Source organism: Girardinichthys multiradiatus, chromosome 22, assembly GCF_021462225.1.
Source record: "Girardinichthys multiradiatus isolate DD_20200921_A chromosome 22, DD_fGirMul_XY1, whole genome shotgun sequence".
NCBI classification, from domain to species: Eukaryota; Metazoa; Chordata; class Actinopteri; order Cyprinodontiformes; family Goodeidae; genus Girardinichthys; species Girardinichthys multiradiatus.
Window position 1 is genome coordinate 6,838,525 of NC_061814.1, and position 22,176 is coordinate 6,860,700.

At 44.4% G+C, this 22,176-nt stretch overlaps 2 protein-coding genes across 2 annotated transcripts; one reads left to right on the forward strand and one right to left on the reverse strand.

The window, feature by feature from the left end:
• Window positions 1–869: 869 nt before the first annotated feature.
• LOC124859626 (early nodulin-75-like) lies at window positions 870–1,742 on the reverse strand. The gene has a single exon (XM_047352517.1). The coding sequence runs from the start codon at window positions 1,740–1,742 to the stop codon at window positions 870–872; it is 873 nt and encodes a 290-aa protein (XP_047208473.1).
• A 6,311-nt stretch (window positions 1,743–8,053) lies between these two features.
• Window positions 8,054–22,120, forward strand: LOC124859512 (zinc finger protein ZIC 4-like). The gene is made up of 2 exons (XM_047352325.1): window positions 8,054–9,304; window positions 18,194–22,120. Exons 1-2 carry the CDS (start codon window positions 8,782–8,784, stop codon window positions 18,814–18,816), a joined length of 1,146 nt encoding a protein of 381 aa, XP_047208281.1. The 5' UTR covers window positions 8,054–8,781; the 3' UTR covers window positions 18,817–22,120.
• The last annotated feature ends 56 nt before the right edge of the window (window positions 22,121–22,176 follow it).

The window sequence follows — 22,176 nt, forward strand, 5'->3', positions numbered from 1 at the left end:
ATCAACAAATTACATTGATAATAAAAATTTAAAAATTTAGACTTAACGTTGGGTTACAAATGCCATCAAGTGTACTAGAGTTCCTAAAACTCAATCCCCCCAAATTAATGTCTAAAATATACAGGACACTGTCTAATATAGAATCAATTTCCCTTCCTATTACAAAATGGGAGGTGGACTTATCAATTAACTTTGACCAAACATTCTGGTCTCAGATATGTTCCAGAACAGGGTCCCTGGGGCGTATCGCCCCCCGGGCTGGGGTCCTGGCTGGGCCTTGGGGGTCTTGGGTCCTGGCGGGTATGTTGCCAGGGTTTTGGGCTGGTGCATGCCCGGGCGCCTGGCCCTGGCTCGGGGACCTTTGGTGTATCGGTGGGCATAAGGGCCTCCAAAACTGGCAGGTAGGTCCCATCTCATTGCAGGTGCTCCTTCCTTCAAGGAGCACATTCTGCTGGTGGGGCGGAGGGTCTGCGGGAGGGGGTGGGGTGGTGTCAGCCTGGGTGTCCAGTGTCTTATGTGCTCTGGGAGTTGTTCAAATGTTGGGGTGGGTGTAGGTTTCCTTCTGGGGTGGAGAGGGATGGTTGGCCTTGGATGGTTGGGGGCGTTGTTTGGTCTTGGGTGGTTCCGGCTTGGTTTCTGGTTCCTTGTCTTGGTTCCGGTTACTGACGCTGGTCCCTTTTCTGTCTGGGGGAGGGGGTTCGGAGGGGTCTGCATGGTCCGAGTGTGCAGGCTGGCCGGCCGGGGTTGGTCTCGGGTTGGATTGGTCTCGGCTTCCGGATGGGTTTTGGTTTTGGCTCTGTGGGCTCTCTTGCCTTTTGTGGGCCACGGAGTGTAGCTTTGCGGGGCTGCTTCTGGCGGGGGTATGGGTGTCAGGCATGTTCTAGGACCTGGATGGTGCGGGTCTTCTTTTCGTGGGGGTGCACTTTCATGGGGGGCTTCGTTTTTGGGGGGCTGGTAGGGGCACATTTGCGCAGTGTGGGCTTTGTGTGCAGCTTTTGCTTTGGGTGCTCTTTGCTGCATTCCGTCCTCCACTGTATGGCGTGCTGTGGTGTTGGGGTGGTGGTTCTGTGCACGGCGGCTCTGACCTCCGGCGTGGGTGCGGCAGGGCGGGCGTCGCTGGGCTCTGCGCTTGCGTCGGGCGTCTCGGCCTCATACTGGGGTGGGGTTTGCTCGTTTGCTGGATGGTTCCTGGTGGGTTCGGTGTGCTTGGGGTTAGTGGTCCTCGCCGTGCCCCTACGAATGCACAGAAGGATGGGTGGTGTTGCTGTGGTGCTGGCTCGGGGGGATCTGCGGTCTGGCTTGGCTCTATCATTTTTGCTTTGCTGACCTGGATGTAGGGGGGTCTGCGTCTCTGGATGGGGGTGTGACCTCTTTGCTCCGTGTGCTGGGGACTTTCTGTGGCGCCCTTCGGCTTGCTGGGCCAGTGTCTTTCCCTTGGGCATGGTAGTGGGCGGGGTGGTGCATCGTGGGGTCTGCTTCACTGCCCAGCTGGCCCGGTGGTCTCTGTTTGCCTGTCTATGGGGGGGGGGGTGCATGTACCTATCATGGCCTGGAGCTTGCATTTGGGTGGGCCTGCCGTTTTGGGTCGGGTGCGGTTTGGTGGCGGCCTTGGTGTTGGAGTGGGATGTGTTTTGTTGCCCTGCTTGCCTGGTTGTGGCTGCTGTCTGGTGACGGGCTTCGGGGGCTGGGCGCTCTGTTGGCTCTGCCCTGTGGGTTCGGGAGTGGCTGGACGTGCTGGTCATGTGCCCTCCTTAGTGTGGTGTACTTTGGTTGCGCTGGGCAGGCTAGTCTGCTCCTTTGTTTGGAGTGGGGCCGCATTCTTGGGCGCTTGTGGCTGGGTCCTTTTTGTTGGGGGTCGGTGGCTACTTCGGGCGGTGGACTGGGTAACGGGGCTGGGGTTCGGGGTCTGAGGGGCTGGGTGGTTCTGGGGGGAGCTGGGGACGTTGGTCCCGGTTTTCAGTTGGTTCTCGGGGCCTGTTACCTGTCCCTAGTTTTTTGCCAGGCAGATGTGCCTATGCCTCCCTCCTTTGTTGGGACTCGGCAAACGGGGGTGCCTATTGGGGTCAGCCGGGGAGCTGGCTCCCTGGGAGAGCGGTTTGCCCCCCAGTCTTTCCCTCCCCATCCCCAGACACCTCCCTCTGCCAGCTCCATCACAATACCACTCATGGAGGGCCTTGGGGTGCGGGTGCGCCATTGGAGTGCCGCAAGGGTTTTCCATCTCTGCGGGCCCATGGCAGCCTGTGCCCCAATTTTATTGTACAACTTAGACACTCTCACTTATAACATTTTCATGATATTCACATGTAGACCCTCTTCCCCACCGTTTTTCTTTTTAAATGCACACTACAACAACATGCATCAACACCACATTTGAGCTGGCGGAGACAGGCTTGGGGTCTTTTCACACCCCCGTTCGCTATTTCCCATCTGTGGTCAGAGGCCGGGAGAGGGAATGGGCCCTCTAATCGGGTTTGAGCTGGGGTTGGGGGTCGGGTCTTGGGGATTGTGTGGTGCTGGGCTGGCGTTTTGGCTCTCTCGGGATCGCTTGGGTTCCCTTGGATCTCTGCCCCTGGCTTTGGGCCCTGGTGTGCCGGCTGGGGGGGGTGCCAGGCTCCAGCGGGGGGCGTTTATTGGGATGTGGCCCCGCTTTGATGGAGGGGCTGGACTGCTTCGTGGCTCTGCGGGGGTGCCGCCCGCACCCTCGCATGGCCGTGGTGCGCCATGCGGGGGTGCGGGTGGCCGGTGGGCTGGGGCGCCCCTGGGTTTGGGGGTGGGGTTGGCGGGGTGCCCGGTAACTGGGGCCGCCATGGCCTTCTTTCCATGGCTTCCTTCTGTGGTCCTGGCCCGGGGTCGGGCTCTGGGCTGCGGTTGGGTGGGGCGGCAGAGCATGTCTTGTGACTACACCGGGACGGCTGGCGGGGTGTACTTGGCCTGGAGCGGTTGGCCCGCATGGCCCAGGTCCCCGGCCGGTGCATGTATCCCTCTCGTGGACTGGTGGGCTGGAGCTGCTGGCACTGTCTGGGGGGGTTGGGCGGGCTTGGAGGTGTGCTGCTCTGCTGGCTGTCTTGTCCGAGGGAGGATTGGGGCGGTGGACTGGGGGGTGGCGTGGAGGGGCTGCGGCCTGTGGGGTGGAGGGGTTGTGTCCACTTCTAGGGTGTGGGGTCACTGGCGTTTGGATCAGCTGGGCGGTGATGGTGGAGCTGAGCTGGATAGTGTTTCTCCCTGGGCGGTCGATGCAGTGGCAGTGATGTAGTGTTTTTTGTTGCTGTGGGATCACTGGCCCTGGATGCCTGCCGCTGGCCGGGGACCTCTGGGTGGATGAGTTTGTCCCATCATGGTGTGGGGTTGGGGGTCCGGTTGTGGGTGCGGTGCTGGGTGGGGTCTGCCCTGTTGCGCCGTCGGGCGGGGGTGGCGCTGCGCAAGGCCCTTGCCTTGCCGTTGCGGCGCGCTGTGTGGTGGGGGAGCAGGGTGCGGCGGGGGTTCTTAGAGCGGGGCTGTGTGTGGAGCTTGCGCTGTGTGGGTGTGGCTTCATTGGCTTCTCGGCCACGGAGTTCACCTGTGGGGGTGTGCCCCTGTGGGGGTGGGGATTTGTGCCGTTTGGGTTCGGGGGGATGTGTTCGATATCGGTGTCCTTGTTGGGGGTGGCCCTGTGGGGAGGTTCTTGTTCTTGTTGGGGTTCACTGGGGGTGGGAGACTCATGGGGTTGAGATCAGGGCTCGTTGGGGGGTCGGGACTGCTCCGTCCTGGGGCGGCTTCGGTTGGCGGGTTGCTTTGGGCCATGTGGACCCCTCTTTTGTACATAGCCCCCTCTCTGGAGGTGGATGGGGGTTGTTGGGGACTGGGTTCGGGGCAGGGGGGCGGGAGCTGGGCCGGGGTCACCCGGGTCCGGGCAGTACCGGCGCTGTCTGCCTGCCTCTGCCCCAGGAGAGAAGGGGACTACCTCCTGGGTCCGGGGGCTGGTTGCCCTGAGGTGGTACAGGCGCCTGGACCTGGGAGTATAGAGTATGCATGGGGAGTGTGAGTGAGTGTATGACATCCATTGTTGTTATCCTTATGTTGGGTGTGAGTGATTTTATGTGTATGTATGAGGGTGGGAGTGGGTGATTGTGACTGTGTGTGCCTGTTTTTTTGTTTTTGTTTTTTTTTGCGACAGGTTGGGTCTTGAACTGCTCCCTCTCCTGTAACAGCTTCCTCCCCGCCACACCGCCTGCTGGTGGTTGGAGTCTCTGCCCACTGGTGTACTTGTGGTTGTTGGTGTCCGCGGCGGGTGCTTTGGTGTGAGCTGGCTCACTCCCAGTGGCTGCTTGCCGGGGCCAGGCCCCCTGGGCTCTGTCGGGCCTGTGCTTGGGGGGAGGTGTGTTCCGGGGTCTTGGGCATTTGAGTCCATGGCTGGATCTGCTCGGGCGTGGACGGCTGCCGGCGGGGCCTGTGGACTCGTCGCTGCGGCTCCCTGGGGCTTCTGCACTGTCGCTGCTGGGTGGTTCCCCTGGGACTCTCCACTGCTCTTCTCTGGGGGGGTTGTGGTAGTCCCAGCGGTGGTTCTCCAGGGGTTCTTGTGCTTTGGGGGGCCTTTAGATGTCTGTGACTCAGATCTCCTCAGTGTCTGTCCAGGGACCATGGGGCAGGCCTGTGGGTCCTCACACTCGCTATTGCATATTTTTGTGGAGAAACCTTGTATACAAAAGCGCGTCCACCCTCATACTCACAGGTGTTAAGCTTCAGGTGTTGACAGATACACAGATGTTCTATTTTGGGCTGCACCTCTCACTAAGTACATTTTACATTCAGAATTACTGTGTACTATTTTGTTAAAAAAAAAAACAGCTGGAGGTGTATAAGCAAGCAGGGTGTAATCTTGTATTCTCTTTATCCTTTTTTCTCTCCTCCACTCTTTCCTCCTTTTCTCCCCTTTTTCCCCATCTCTCTCTTTTTTGAGCTTAATATTTCCTTTTCATTTCAGTCTCCGTGTCCGTAACAATTGAAATATTCCCAAAGAAGTTTATAATGTTTCTTCTATAAATATCAAGCAGAGCTTTGAAGCATTAGCTGTGATGCTCAGCTTGTGAAAGTAAATCTGTTGGGCAATTTCTTGGCACTCAGACAACAATTCTGAGCAATACTCTGCCGGACAGGACACAATAAAAAAAAAAAGAAACAGGTGAGGGAGAACTGATTAACTGCAGCTGAGAAGGAAACCAATGAGAAGGATATATTCACCAAAGGAACAATAACAGAAGCCAAGGAAACACTTAAGACACAGAGGGATCAGGGAACAACCAAACAGAACACACCATTTCTTTCCATTTTCACAATTTATTTCCAGTAGCACTGTTAATGTTGAGTTATGTTGAGATCCAGACCGTTTGTTGGCCATGTCATCAAGATGATCTGCCCTCCCAGAAGAAAAGTTCAAATGGTTTTTGCTCAGTGGACAGATACATTATCTTCATCAAATATGACTTCATCATCACCAAACCGTTTTTGGACTGATGGAATGAGAAAGGTGTCCAGGATTAAAACATCTCCCTGTTGATTCTTGCAGAGGTGATGACTGCCATCAGCACCCCTGTTTTTCCTCGACATGATGCCCCATATCACCGCTGACTGTGAAAATGTGCTTAATTTCTGACAGGTTGTTTCTCTATAGATGTTTCACCACAATGGCACCAGAATCATCTCTTTAAACAATATAGACTTAGGACTCATCAGTGAATCCCAGTTTTATACAATAAAACACAGTCCATGACTGCTTCTCTTTATCCCACTGAACCTTTGTTTTCGACTATTCAGATGTTAGTGAAATATACAATGTCGGCTTTGGGGCCTCGTAGCCTCAGGTAAGAAAACTGTTTGATACCAGGCAGCCTACAGGTCCTTCTCAAAATATTAGCATATTGTGATAAAGTTCATTATTTTCCATAATGTCATGATGAAAATTTAACATTCATAGCTCATGAAAACCCAAAATTCCTATCTCACAAAATTAGCATATTATTAAAAGGGTCTCTAAATGAGCTATGAACCTAATCATCTGAATCAATGAGTTAACTCTAAACACCTGCAAAAGATTCCTGAGGCCTTTAAAACTCCCAGCCTGGTTCATCACTCAAAACCCCAATCATGGGTAAGACTGCCGACCTGACTGCTGTCCAAAAGGCCACTATTGACACCCTCAAGCAAGAAGGTAAGACACAGAAAGAAATTTCTGAACGAATAGGCTGTTCCCAGAGTGCTGTATCAAGGCACCTCAGTGGGAAGTCTGTGGGAAGGAAAAAGTGTGGCAGAAAACGCTGCACAACGAGAAGAGGTGACCGGACCCTGAGGAAGATTGTGGAGAAGGGCCGATTCCAGACCTTGGGGGACCTGCGGAAGCAGTGGACTGAGTCTGGAGTAGAAACATCAAGAGCCACCGTGCACAGGCGTGTGCAGGAAATGGGCTACAGGTGCCGCATTCCCCAGGTCAAGCCATTTGTGAACCAGAAACAGCGGCAGAAGCGCCTGACCTGGGCTACAGAGAAGCAGCACTGGACTGTTGCTCAGTGGTCCAAAGTACTTTTTTCGGATAAAAGCAAATTCTGCATGTCATTCGGAAATCAAGGTGCCAGAGTCTGGAGGAAGACTGGGGAGAAGGAAATGCCAAAATGCCAGAAGTCCAGTGTCAAGTACCCACAGTCAGTGATGGTCTGGGGTGCCGTGTCAGCTGCTGGTGTTGGTCCACTGTGTTTTATCAAGGGCAGGGTCAATGCAGCTAGCTATCAGGAGATTTTGGAGCACTTCATGCTTCCATCTGCTAAAAAGCTTTATGGAGATGAAGATTTCGTTTTTCAGCACGACCTGGCACCTGCTTCACAGTGCCAAAACCACTGGTAAATGGTTTACTGACCATGGTATCACTGTGCTCAATTGGCCTGCCAACTCTCCTGACCTGAACCCCATAGAGAATCTGTGGGATATTGTGAAGAGAACGTTGAGAGACTCAAGACCCAACACTCTGGATGAGCTAAAGGCCGCTATCGAAGCATCCTGGGCCTCCATAAGACCTCAGCAGTGCCACAGGCTGATTGCCTCCATGCCACGCCGCATTGAAGCAGTCATTTCTGCCAAAGGATTCCCGACCAAGTATTGAGTGCATAACTGTACATGATTATTTGAAGGTTGACGTTTTTTGTATTAAAAACACTTTTCTTTTATTGGTCGGATGAAATATGCTAATTTTGTGAGATAGGAATTTTGGGTTTTCATGAGCTGTATGCCAAAATCATCCGTATTAAGACAATAAAAGACCTGAAATATTTCAGTTAGTGTGCAATGAATCTAAAATATATGAATGTTAAATTTTCATCATGACATTATGGAAAATAATTAACTTTATCACAATATGCTAATATTTTGAGAAGGACCTGTATAACACTGTTTAACCTATTTGATCCTTGATTCATGCCTGTGCCTTCCAGGGCTGCAGCAGCACCTCTGTTTTCATTGTTGTTGTTCCATGTTTTTCTTTCCTCTAGTGAAACTAAAAATCCACCATGCAGGATTTTCCTGTCTCCTTACTTTCAATTTCAGCTGCAGTATCAACTGACTGCTCTCTTGTCAGGGCCATGTTCCCTGTTGATCAACCAGAAACAACAGCTCATTAAGGCACTCTCCTTTTGCTACAGACTCATTTGCATAACTAGCCTTGTGCATGTATTTGAAATGCAATTTCCAGGAATATTCTATTTTTTACTTAAGACTGACAATTTCTTCATCCTGATCCAAAACAGAAAAAGTGTTTTACTTATTACATGGATTGACATATACATTTTTATGTTATGTCTGACAAAGCCAGAAGTTTCAGGTGTTAAATAAACTATTTGTATATTATGTCTGTGCAGTAACATCTTTTACATATTTTTTGCAATCAATCAAAACTGCCAAGTGGGCATTCTCCAAGAACAGATTTGTTTTACAGATGCAGCTTCTAAGTAAACTAAAATAAACTCTAACTAAATGGGGATGTTGGAGATGTCCATGTCGAGACGCACACAGACACACACACACACACACACACACACACACATGTGCAGATGAAGTAGATTGTCATGGTTTGTCTTTGATTTAAAATCCACCAGTTTTCTGATTTGCTTTTGGGGTTTTTTTATATTTCAGGCTAACAGAGTTTTTAATTTTTTTTAATGTTTTACTATGAACACTCAAGGAAAAGGGAAGTTTCTAAAAGAAAAAACAGATCACTTAATGATTTTGTGTCAATTTTTAAAAAGTAGAGAATAGCTTTACCAGTAATAATATCAGACTAATGAGGAAGGTGTAAATCTGAGAGCTGGTAGTGAATAAAAACTTTTTGTGCATTTCTGCAATAGAAAACACACAGCAACAATGTTTGATGCTGCATATTACTGCTGTATCTGTATCTATATGCCCATATAAATAGACTGCCAATTAAGGGAGAATCTCTAACTTTGTGGGACTGTTAGCTAATAGGAAGAAGTGTAAGACCGAAGGGAGCAAGGAAAGGAGCCAAGGAAGCCCCTCCGCTGGTTTGGATCGCAGCCGGGTATATTCCTTCGAATCCGTTCACCTCCATTCACAGTAAATAGAAGCATGGAGGCTTGACTCTCGGGATCTAACGTCGAACAGCGGGGGGTAAAGACACTGCCGCATGCGCCGTTGGTTAAACTTCACCACAGGGAGCAAACAGGAGCGCTGTAAGCGCATTGTCATTTATAATTAAGTCATTTTAGCAAAAACGAGGAGTGTATTCGGGGAGCGGAGCGGAGCATGAAGCGGATGGCCGTGGTGGCCAGGCACAATGGCCTCGTCTCTCCTTTGGGGAACAACAACTCCGGGGCTTCGAGCATCGTCTCCCCACCCCTAGCGAAAGCCACGAATGTCTCCGCCTGTGCTGACACTCCAGCCGGGGGTGGGATGGACGGCCTGCTGGATTTCTCCAAAGGCCCCACCGTGAAAACCGAGCTTGTGTGCAAATGGATTGACCGAACTTCTTCGAAGCACAGGCTCGGGCGGACAGCGACATCCGTCTGCGAGCAAACTTTCAGCTCCATGCACGAGCTCGTGGACCACGTCACGAGCGCGCACGTGGCTGGGGGGCTGGAGAGCCTGAGTCACGTCTGTATGTGGGACGAGTGTCTGCGCGGGGGGAAGGCGTTCAAAGCCAAATACAAGCTCATCAACCACATCCGCGTGCACACCGGGGAGAAGCCCTTCTCGTGCGCATTTCCCAACTGCGGCAAGATGTTCGCACGCTCCGAGAACCTCAAGATCCACACGCGCACGCATACGGGTAGGCTCTGCTGCTTCTGTGTCTACACAGAGCGACGCCGCTGGCTGCGGGGGTTTTAAATCCGTGTCATCCATACAGACAGCAGCTTCCTGAGACACACACACACACACACAAGATGAGGTTAATAAAGATAGCTCTCAGTCTGCAGGGATCCCCCTCCATGTTTACACAGGCTGAGTCCCCTATCTGCACACCTTTCAATGCACCCCCTCCTTGTTTCCTAGTCGAACACTGAGTGTGAGGAGTTTTTAGGGCCTTGGTCTCAAATCCTAACTGGTGTTGTGCTAAAATGTGATGGTCTGCCAAAACCTGATGGGGCGTGTTTTTGGCAGACAAAAACACAAATTTCTGGCCATTATAAGCATTTTTAACAATGTGAGTGTTAACCATTTTTCCTGTACTGTGCACTGGACTACTTGTGCTGTAAATTTTCAAATATGAGCTATTTAAATTTAAGAATATTAATTCAACCCCATGGAAAAAAATAAAAACAACATAAACAACGTTTTTATTGTTTACAAAACAGTTTTATTGCTTATTATGGAGTTACATTCATCACAGTACAGTTACGTCACAGAATGGTTCTAAATCTAAGCAAGATTAATGCAGACGAATCATCAAAAGCTTGTTTTTATAATTATAGTCTCGTTTAGAATTTGAATTTGCAGATATTTATAACAAACTACAAACAGGTGAAACTGACCTTTTTACAGGAAGAATATCGCAGGTTTTGAGGGGAGAAAAAGTTCACCGAGACACACCTTTGCTGTAACCTTTGGGTTACAAATATGTGTGCTTTAGTGTTAATATTGTTTGTCTCCAAGAAATTAACCACAAGAAAGACTCTCAAAAGGAGACACTCAAGCAGGCTGAGCGCGCTCTGATCCCTTTTTGGCACAACACGGACCTCTCTGTGTGGATTTTCTCCTTGGGCATATGTGGGTTTTCACCAGATACTCCAGTTTTCTCCCACAACCGTTTAGATTTAGGGATGAAATGAAAACTGGTTTTAATGATTACTGTACTAAACATGTCTAACAAAAAATTTTTTAAATGAAATTTGCATGAAAACCGTAAGTGTTAACCATTATATTCAAAAACTCACAGTGCATACGCACAGTAAAGGGGTCAGCCTGCAGTCCATCATTTGTCCTTCACCTCATTTAATAAAAGCAAAAGGAAAGCTGTCAAATGTGTTGTTCTATTACAGGTATGTCTGAAAAAAATAGAATATCTTGAAAATTCAGTATTTTGTTCCTGATTTCAGCAATGGAAAATCATATAAAGATTCATTCCACACAAAGTGAAATATTTCACTCTGTGTTTAATTCTCTGAAACGACGGACAAAAAATATAGAGCGTTTTCACGATCTTCTGAGCTGTACATGTACTACTACTGATCATGAGGATTTTAATAGTTACATGCATGCTGTTTGCTTCCCTCTTAGTGAAATAACACACCTGTAGTAACACTTGTTCCATATATTTAACAAATTTTGTTGTGGTAGCCAGGAAAAAGTGAGCCAAAGTAAGAAGCTTTTATCTTTAACAAACATGATATTGCAATGTGAATTTGTGCAGGTTTAGGCACGCTCCTGCCTCCAAACTTAGGAAGCCATCTTTGTTCTTAAATAGACGTAAGATTTTAAAAACAGCTTTAAATCAAATTTTTGGCATCTTTTTCTGTCATTTTTTTCCAAATGCGCTCCAATTGGAACAATCCTTCAGAGAAGTATTCCTACTCTGAACATTTTTGCATTTTGTCACATCACAACCACAAACATTTGTGTATTTCAGTGATATTTTTGGTGATAGAAAAACCCAAATTAGTTAATAGTTTTTAAGGAATTGTGAATTGGGAGGAGAAGGGTACATTGTTTTGTGGAGAAGTTTAAAGCAGGGTTAGCATCTACAACAATATATCCCAAGCTTTGAACATCTCACAGAGCTCTGTTCAATCTATCATCTGAACAAGGAGAGAGGATGGACCAACTTTAAACCTACCATGACATGGAGGTCCACCTAAGCTGACAGGTTGGGAAAGGAAAGCATTAATCAGAGAAGCAGCCAGGAGGACCATGGTATCACTGGAGGAGCTGCACCCATCCACAGCTCAGGTTGGAAAATCTGTCCACAGAACAACTATTAGTCATGTACTGATTCAACATAATAAACACCTGAAAAAGGTGTTCAAGACTGCATATAACCCCTTGACACACCACTGTGAAACATGGTGGTGGCAGCATCATGCTATGGGGCCGCTGTCCATCCAATTTGGCTGAGCTTGGACTATTTAGCAAAGAAGAATGGACAGAAATCTCAGTCTGTAGATGTGCAAAGCAACATATCCCAAAAGCCTAGCAGGTGTAAGTGCATGGAAACGTGGTTCTGCAAAGTCTATTATTTTTCTTCCAGTTCATTATTATGAGCAGCTTTAACTGTATCGGTCTGTAACATCAACTCCTGTTGTAATACGCTGGAGTTTGTAGTTGGAATGTGACAATATGTGCAAAAGTGCAACGGGCAATATTAGTTGTGTTCTAAATTTATTTTACTGATTGTAGATCCATGTAAGTGTACAACCCCGATTCCAATCTAATTGGGACGTTTTTTTAAATGTACATAAAAACTGAATACAGTGATTTGCCAATTCTGCTGAACCCATATGCAATTGGATCCACTAAAAAGACAAGATATTTAGTGTGCAAACTGATAAACTTGATCATTTTCTTGCAAATGTTCACTCATTTTAAATGTAAAAAGCTGAGACATGTTCATGTTTCCCACTGTGTTACATCAGCTTTCCTTTTAGCAGCACTCCATAAGCATTTGGAAACATCCCAACTTCATCAGAACCGAGGTTGCAAAACTAATACTTAAAGATATGATTTCAAAGAGTGGTAATATGTTCATATGGAATATATCAATATACTCCGTTCAGTGCCATTATGACTCAGTCGCATTATATAAAATGTCACGATACAGAGAATTTATGGATCATATCTTCCTCCATCACAGAAATGGGGTTTGTCAGAAGAAGTCACAAAGAAAATTTATGTTTTTCTTTTTCAACATCGCTAAGTTTTCAGCAGGCAGAGGTAGAACTTCTATAAAGCAAAGTTTAGTAAAGTTTTTACTTCTTCATGTGTGGCTCTGCTGTTAGTTCTTAGAAAGCTTGGAAATGTGTCTGCTTTGCAAAGGAAGCAAACCAGAAGTTGCAGCAGGTCTGTGAAGGTCTGACACTGTCACTACCCACTCATGTTCAGATGTACATGTGCAGACAAATCTTACAATCTCCCCTTCATGGATACTGTAAAAACCATGAAGTGTACTGTGCTGGTGTGTGTCTGAACTCAAAATGAACTAAATGGTAAACAGCTGTTATAATAAATCTGTCTGTGCCAAACCTGAGCAGGATGGATATTGTCCTTCCACAAGATCTACAGCTTTGTAGTGTCTGATCTAATAACAGGGTTTACAGAAAACAAAAAATAATTCATTCTAATAATTTTCTAAACTAAGAACAAAACTGTTAACTAAACAAAACTCTGCACTGTCCTGTTTTAAGCTCAGCAATACTGTGTGTGTGTGTGTGTGTGTGACCAGAGATCTCCTCATTAGAACACCCTGAGATATATAGCGGAGTGAAAAAATATTTCTTGTCTTTGCATTTTTATCATTTGAATTTTGAGGAAATACAAAAAAACAGCTTTGAAATTTGTGAAGGAAAAATGCTACTGGACCTTACTTGACCCCTGCTCTCACACACACACCCATTACACCAAAGAACATCCTACCGACAGTGACACATGGTGGTGGCTGTGTGGCGCTCTGGCCCTGCGTTGCTGCATTAGGACCTGGAAACCTTGCTGTGGTTGATGGACGGGTGAATTCTGCTCTTGAAGAAAATCCTTAAGCTTAAGCATAGTTTGGTTCTGCAGCAAGACAATAATGCCAATCACACCAGCAAGTCTACCTCTGAGTGGCTCCCTAAAACAAAATGAAGGTTTTGGAGTGGCCTAGTCCAAGTCTGGACTTGAGATTAGATGATGATTGTGATTGAGATGCCACAGTGTGACCTTAGAGAGGGTGTTCTTGCTGGATAACCCTCCAATGAGGCTGAATTAAAACCATTTAAGTTAAAACCAAAGCAGCGTGAGCTGAAATGCTTTTTGTATTTACTCAGGTTATCGTCTGATAGTAACATTTGTTTGTTGATTTGAAAACTAAGACAAGAAAAGAAAGAGAAGAAGTCTTAAGGGGGGCAAATATTTTTTCATGACACTGTGTACAATACGCCCATGGCTGCAGGGAAAATAAATATGACATACATGTGGTTGCAAACATGCAGAACCTGAGAGTGAACACGCCGAGTTATTTATTTTAGATGACAATGTCTAAATAAAATGGTTTATATGTTTTTTGGGAAAATCTACCAATTAAATTTCATTTTATTGTTTCATGTAAATCATTGACAAATGACAAAAAAACCTGAAATGAGTCAATTTGTAATCAGAAATCAGGATAGTGTTGCTGCCAACTGATTACTCTGAGGACATCCATCAATCATTATTGTTTTTTTGATCAATAAAGAGGAAATAAAGACCAAACAACAACAAAGAGAGAAAACGTGGTTGACCTCAGGCAAGAAGGTGAAAAAGCAATGTTAGGATTATGAATCTGAGAATATTATTTAATATTAATATTTCATAAAATAATATTTCGGTCTGTTAAGGGTTGTTCTGTGAATACCAGCCCAGTAAGGCGATGGTATTAGGACAAAATAGAAAGGTGAGAGCCAAGCTCTGACATTATTGAACAGCATAAACTCTACACATATATGGAATGAATTCCCACAATTTCTTAAAATACAAGAATTTATTAACAAAAATAAGTCAACTCAAAGTCAAACATATTTCAATTAACAAACCCTTTACTATGCTAAAACAATCCAACTAAACTACCAAGCAGAATTAAAGAATAACGAAGACTAATGGGCTATGTACAATATAAACAAGTTGATTAAAGATGGTTGAAATCATGACCAAAAGAGTGATGCAACATTACCATGCAATGTTTATGTTTGAGAACCAAGGATTATCTTGAAGAATCTGGAAATGAAGTTAAGTTAGTCTTGGAACCAACTTAGGCAATAATCAACAAACATTTAGACAACCATTCACAATGCAAGATCAGATAAAATATTTTAATAAAATAATGTTTTAAATAATGATCTGCTGAATAAAACCAACCTTCTGCATGACTAATTCTCAATGGTGTCTAATTAGCTGCCTTTGTTTATTGAAATAATATTTAAAGAAATATTATTAAGGGAGTATTTTGGAAAAGAGCCAAATCTTTCTGGAGAGATGGAGCTTAATGGTGTTTACTTAGTTTTCAAATTTAGTAAAATGATGTTTAGGGACTATTATTCACTAGCTTGAAAACTATCAAGCTTGCTGTTAAATACTCTTTAGTAGCAAGCACATGTTCTTACCGGTTAGCAGTTGAGCTAACAAAAGAAGCTGATAGCTTAGCACCAGAATCAAACACATACCTTTAAAATACCAGGGTTAATAAAAAGGTTAAAATGCATAAGTGCGGATGGCGCGTTATGATCAATCTTCTGTTTAAAATCACCCTTCAAGTAAAGTTTGTCTTAACTTTAAAAACACACAAACAAAGAACACAAACTGAGCATGTGTGCTGCAGATAGCCTGCTAGCACCAAGATAGCTGAGTTCAACACAAACAAATCCAAACTTCATAAAATGAAAAACGTTTAGATCATTTCAATCTAAATCCTTCTATTTCTCGGCCCAAACACTTAACCTCATGAACTGTGGTGAGGAACGTTGTCCAAGGCGGCGAAGTATGAAGAAACGCCCACAGTCAACAAACTGTTAGTTTTCAGCTAGGTTGAAGGTGGGGCCGCTTTGTGAACAAAAGGGGTTAGCTTCCAGCTAACCTCCATAGCTGTTGATGAAAGACGGCTCGATGTGTCTGCCAACCAAACTGCACGTTAACACGGTGATGCGACTACTTGATGTCCTTCTCTCAGGCAAGGGAAACCGCTTCACTCGGCTTGTAAAGACCGCGTCTCTGTAGGGAACTTCTCTGGGGCAGTTTGCTTCTGCAGGCCTCAGAGAGAAAGTAAGCAATGCTTACACCTTAATTTCCCCGTTCATTAATGAAAATACCGGATGCGCATACAGTATTTAATTCGTACTTAACTTTGCATATGATCGATGATCGTATGACACTCTTGGATCCAGTTGAAGAGTTATGTCTTTTTACCAGCAAAGAGACATCAGCGCGCTGCCTCTCCGATCCCGGTCCCACAAAGAGGAACAGTGGAAGAGATCGGACCATTGGAAAGGGGGTGCTTTTATACAGCCAGTGGCATCATGGGAAGTCCGCTGCTACCCCCCTTTCCTCAGTTGCTGGAAGTCAGTTAAATGCAATTTATTTTGAAATTTCCAGAATAGTCCGTACTGGAGTTTAATGTTGAAATCCATGGCTGGGTCCCAACAGCAGGTACAACTGTTACAATAACCATGATCAGAACCTTACATCCACCTATTATCAGCATATTGCTGTAATAATTCTAATGAAACGTTCTCTTTCTAGGGTGGAAGGGTTATAGAACATCCAGAGTTCAGCACACAAGTCTGAATTTACTGCAGATTTTCTCTAACCCATAGAGTCAAAATTATACATGCAGCCTCAAATATATTTAGATACATCCCCCTAACATTTAGTTAAACATCCCATAGTCAGTTGCCAGGGTCATTTCAGCTTGTCATTAGCCTGTGTTTGTTATGATCCTTACGTGTTTGAGCTTTTTGGTTTTTTTTGCATCTCTTCACTTTCCTGTTGTTTATGTCCTCTAGTTGTTACTATTTTAGTTCAGTTTTTTGTTTCTTATTTTCGAAGTTCATTTTTGTGTTCTTTGTACATTTTGAATGACCTCTGTTTGATTCTCCCTGGTGTTTCTTTGTATCTCTGTTCATCTCCTCTGTGCTAATTAGTCTCTCTGCTTACCTTCTGTCAGCTGCTCCTCATCAGCCTCTGATTAACAAATCAACATCCTATGTCATTCTCCATGAGTCCCCCAGTATTTAAGTCCTCTGTTGGTCTTGACCAAAAAACACGGTGATGGGGGTGCCATATTGCTGATGGTGTGTTTCACTGGTACACTGCACAAAGTGGGTGGAATATTGAAAGAGGAATACTAGCTCCACATTGTTTAGCTTCAACATAAGTCTACAGCCAGGCGGGCGAAATGTGGAGACAGTTGGGTGTTCCAGCAGGACAATGATCCCAAACGGAAGAGTTTTAGACTGGTTTTGGAATGGAAAAAGTAGGCTAACAAAACATTTTGGAATTAATGTATGAACTGTGGTTGAAAGTAAGGTCTGTGCTTGAAAAACAACCAGTTTAAATATATTCTGTTTTCTGATAAGAACATTGCTCAGATATACAACCAGAAATATGCCAAGAACCTGTTGTTGCTACAAAAATGTGGGGTGCTTTTTCTAAGGGACAATTATCTAAAAATTAATACAGTATATCTCTATATTTGAACCTGTATGATTAATTTGGACTGTGTGGGCTAAAGAAAATATGCATTAATTCCTGGCACTGTGTCCAATTCTTGTTTGTAACATTTGTTAAAGTTATTTCTTGTGCAAGAATTGTCCTGAAAAATAACAAGTGCATCATTAAAAGTCCCAAATTAATATGACATCCACTCCACTAAGGAGTCTATGTAAACTTCTGACAAGCCGTGTGAATAATTAAATTTTCATGGAGTTGATGCATTTAGATTGGAATGCAGCCGCAGCATCATGAGTGGAGTGATGTGTGAATTGCCAGAGCGCCTTGCAGTCACCAAAAACGGCAAATGAAAATCAGCAGATGCAAATGTTCCATTAAATGTAAATGTCTGTAGATGCATTAAAAAGCATTGCCAGCCCTTAATGGAGTTTAAAATGGGATTTGCATTTTGGGTTTGCATGAGGCTAAGTGGTTACACAGTGTAACTTTCTGGTATTTAGGTAATACAGATGTCCCAGAGGCCCAGTGTTGGAACCAATGGGTACAATGGAGCTCCCACACACATCATGTCATATTGCAACAGATTGCCTAGAGGGTCTACTCAACATACCAGGCAACTGCACAATACGACTGCCTGACCATATGCAGAACATCAGTAGGAGTTGTATCAAAGTCCCACAACTTTGTGTAACACATCACTGAATTAGTGGTGCCACAAGGTCTCCCCAATGCGCCTGCCTGCTTTAGACATTCCAGCTTCTTGGAAATTGATAATTTCATCATCAATCAGATCATTTACATAGCCATCCCTGGTTTGCATGTGCACAAGTCAAGTCATTTTATCTCGGTGCTTAACTGTTTTTGTCAGTAATTATCTTTCCAAGTTCCCTCCTAAAACACACATCTATTATACCTGCATATTCTTGCCGGGTCACAGGTGGCTGGTTCCCATCTCCAGCAGTCATTGGGCGAGGTGGGGTGCTCCTTGAACAGGTAACCAGTCCATCACAAGACAACAGAGAGACAGGACAGACACCATGTGCACACATTAGTGCCTAAGGACAATATAGTGACTAACCAAACAGGCATGTTTTTGGACTGTGAGGGAAAGCCAGAGTACCCAGAGAGATACGCAGCAAGACCCCAGGACATTCTCGCTGGAAGGCAACAGTGCTAAAAATGTGAAACACAGTATTGAAGACGTACTACACATGTATAAAAGAACAAATATAAGTTAGGTTGAAATTACATATTTGGATTTACCATCTCGTTTGTAACTGTTGTAACTGTTGTAATTGTTGTAACAGTGAGTTTAACATTTGTTTTGCAGGTGAGAAGCCATTCCAGTGCGAGTTTTGTGAGCGGCGCTTTGCTAACAGCAGTGACAGGAAGAAGCACTCACAGGTCCACACAGCTTCAAAGCCCTATGACTGCAAGGCTCTGGGCTGCACCAAGTCTTACACCCACCCCAGCTCTCTGCGCAAACACATGAAGATCCATGTCAAGTCGTCACCTACCTCTGATCACCAGGACTTGTACAGCTTTGGCCATCATCAACTCCAGCAATCTGGCTTCGAGCCCCTTGATCTTAAAATGAACCACTTCTCTTCATCGCTTGCTAACAAAAGTGTTCATTTCCCACTGTTGGCCACTCATGAATTAGATCTCAGCTCTGGCAACGAAGTAAATAGCAAGGTGTTGCTGCGGAGTTCGTCTCCAGTGGCAATGCCTCTGGATCTCTCTCTGTCGGGCCTCAAGAGTCAACTAAGCCAGAAGCAACAGAGTTCCAGGACCCCCAGACGGAGCCAGCGCTCAGTGAACCCGGCCTTAACTCAGCTGTCAAACATTAAGGAGTGGTACGTTTGCACGAGGACTACAGCGCCACACTTTCCACTGCTTCATCCAGACCACATCAAAACAGAACGCAGTGATGAGGACGAGTATGTCACGTAGGGTAGAGGACCTGGTTGTTTTAGGCAGATAATACAGACAGAGCAAGCAGTTGTATGCCTCAACATCAATGGCTCATGGCGAAGGCTTTCATCAAACATCAAGACAGTTGTTTCACTAAATAACTTATCTCTGAGATGTGTGGACAAATGCATTGTCTAAAACAGTGACAGAAAGGTCATCATTTGATTCCTAAACAAAGTTTTACAACTAACACAATGGTTTTGTTAAATCATGTGTACCCATAGAAGTTGGAGGTGCATTGTTTCCTAAAACTATACAAACAGGGTGTCTGACCTTCGGAACCAGTCTAAGAGCTGACATGGTTGAAGCAAATTCAAGGGCTAAAGCGACAGTGATGAAAAAGGCCAACAGGCAGCTCAGTATGTTCAAACATCAGACCTATAGGGTGCAGGGTTGTCAGACCTGTGAAGGTTTTGTTTTTCTTTTGTTTTGCAAAAATGTTGGAAAGAGCTGATGCTGCTGCCAGTTGGGATTTCTTCGACATATAGTTAGAAGATTGGACGAGCACTTTGTTGGAAGCAAACTGAGGCCTTTAGTAACAAATAATGAGTGGAAACCTGGGCAAAGTGTTGCTGTGATCGCTTCAATATGGTGGGCAGTGCTACGGTTTGCCTAAGTCATCAATTTATTGTTTAAGCACCTCATTAAAGCGTTAATAATTCCCTTGCTTCTTGTAGAAAGATGTCAAATCACCATCGGCTGGTTCAATAGTAACTACATCCTTGGAGTGGTGAAAGCCGACAAGCTATTTAAATATGCCTTTATCAAGCCACTTCACCAGCCGATTTGACGGATTAGTTGACTGTGAGTTCATTGGGATCTGGAAGGCACAGAAAAACACCATCTTTGATGGAATGCAGAAATTAAATTTGGTTCTTGGAAGAGCTAGAACAAACATATGGCTGTATCAGTTAGGTGGATTGATACAGCCAACAGCCAAGGAAACTCCCCAGATGCTGTTTGGCTGGACAAAACGACACTAAACGTTTTATAGTCTGTTAATATCCTTAAACATGGCGTTATATCCCACGATTCCCAAAATTACCACCAAACTAACTCACAGATGACTGCATGTAAAAAACAAGAACGGATAATTAGGTGGTGGATACGTATTGATTTTTATATAATGTGGAAGTGTGATCATGCTTAATGCTGAATTTCATGGATTGCCCAGGGAGTCTACTTACTTCAAGCTGCTCCAACCTAACTCTGGGCAAAGACTCATTTGTCTTGGAGGATTTTCAGTCAGTTACTTGGTAGCAAGAAGAAATCAAATTGTGGAATAAAATTCTGGAATCACTCGATATTACAAAAAAAATGTAGAATCACCATTTATTTTGCATTTCTTAGAAGATTATTGTACAAATCTAATTCTGGAAATGAGTCTGCCTATCAACCAGAAAATAAGAAAGCTGAAATAAAGAACATGGCTATACAACTGCTTCAACAAAGTAAATCATCAGTGAATGTTGCAGAAGATGGTGATTGATCCCAGTCAGTTCAGTCCTAGATTTGGGCCAAGAACAAACAAGAGAAAGGTTATTGAAGGAAGATATTAAAGCATCCTTGGAAACAAAACTATGTCCAACAAAAGAAATAAAATGACAAAGGGTGAGAAACAAGAGTCCGTGTTGATAAGTGAACCGTAATAAATTAACTGAAGGAAATGAAGCAGCCTTGAGACCCTATCAGATCAGAAAACACAGAGAGATGGCAAAAATGGGTCTAAGTCCTGGCTTTAAGTGTTTGGTAAAAGGGGCTGCTAGAATGGAATCACTGAACAACTGCATCGTAGGCAGATGAGTACAGAGGCACAGCTCAACCAGTGTTCATTTAATCTGAGGAAAACATTGGTCAGCAGAATATGCTGTAGGTAATAACATGTTGAGGATGGAGCACAACAACTTTGCTTGTATTTGAATCATTGATTGCATTTGGACAACCAGCAAGAGGATTGGCCAATCACAGAGCTCAGTCAGATATTACTGGGTTTGGGTTGAATGCCTGAAACATATTTTATACATATTGCTCAGGTGAATGCTACAGAGTTATAAGCCATGCCCGTTTGGTTCCAGAATCACGGCTGTGTTTTAAAAGCTCAAACTTTAAGACTCCTCTGTTTATTTCACCAATCCAAAGTACTGTAGGTTTGGTGATGATGAAGTCAGTTTTCAGGATGATTATCCTTTTGTCCACTGATCAAAGAGACTTTTCTTTAGGAAGGCAGATCAACTCAATGTTCTCAATCTGATTTAAACTAATCGGTCTTTTCCATTCCTCTGAGAACTCAAGCTTTCAGAAAAGAAGAGGTGTGACTAAGTTTCTTTTCAGTATTGAAAGATTCCATAATTTCTCCTCAACTTGATTTGCAAATTAATTTGAAATCTGTGCCATTATTTACAGCAGCGTCATTTTATATTCAGAGTTATGTTTCACAAAGCCTGATGTTCTTCTGTTAAACCTCTATCTTTGTGTCATATCACCTCCAGGAGTAGTAATTCCATGTTGTTCCAAAGAATAAAGTGTTTCACACAGTCACTTCGGAATCAGATTGGAGTCCAGATCTGTCTCAACATTAATGTGGTGGACTTTAACTTACACGTGTTTCCCAAGCTGAACCGGGCCATGGATTGCATCTGTCACAGCGTTCCTTTCTCAGATGTTGGACACAGACGCATTCACGTTTTTCCGAGATGTTCCAGCTCAGACAGTCATATGTTTATGGGACTGTGTGTTCTGTCCTCAGTAAATGTGTTGCTAATTTAAGGCAGTGATTAAAATGAATGATGGCATTTGCTGATGTAAATTCCAGTGAAGTGGACCTACCATATAAAAAGCCTTCTGATTAGACCACTCTGAACTCCAGTTACTGTGGAGAAACATGAGAGAAATAGAAAAAAGACAAATAACTGAACATAAAAAAGTTTAATCCCGTTGCTGCCGAATGTTTTTAGAAACAGTTATTGTCTTCTATTTTTTCAAATGGGTATCTGGATTCAGATTTGTATGCATTTTTTATAAGCAACAAAATTAGTAAACTGAGGAGGTTTGGCCAAGTATTTAGATGGATAACAACCCATTTCCTCTCCACCCTGATTGACCTTGTCAGCCCCGAACCTGACAAGATTTTAAATGTTCTGCAGCTCACTTTGAACATGGACAAAGGTAACAGACACAATTGAAGCAAAGACAGTCTATGGTGACTATTTTCTTTGTTCATCATTCTGTTCTTTATTTATCATTCTCAGCACATTCACTTTGAAATAAATTCATGCATAAAATATTAATGTCCCCAGTTTATTCTAAGAGAATATGACTCAACAAATGGTCTTGATACAT

Coding starts and splice junctions, on each gene's coding strand:
- LOC124859626 (XM_047352517.1), bottom strand. CDS start 1,742: ATGACCAGCACGTCCAGCCACTCCCGAACCCACAGGGCAGAGCCAACA.
- LOC124859512 (XM_047352325.1), top strand. CDS start 8,782: ATGAAGCGGATGGCCGTGGTGGCCAGGCACAATGGCCTCGTCTCTCCT. Junction 9,305..18,193: donor CCACACGCGCACGCATACGG/GTAGGCTCTGCT, acceptor TTTGTTTTGCAG/GTGAGAAGCCATTCCAGTGC.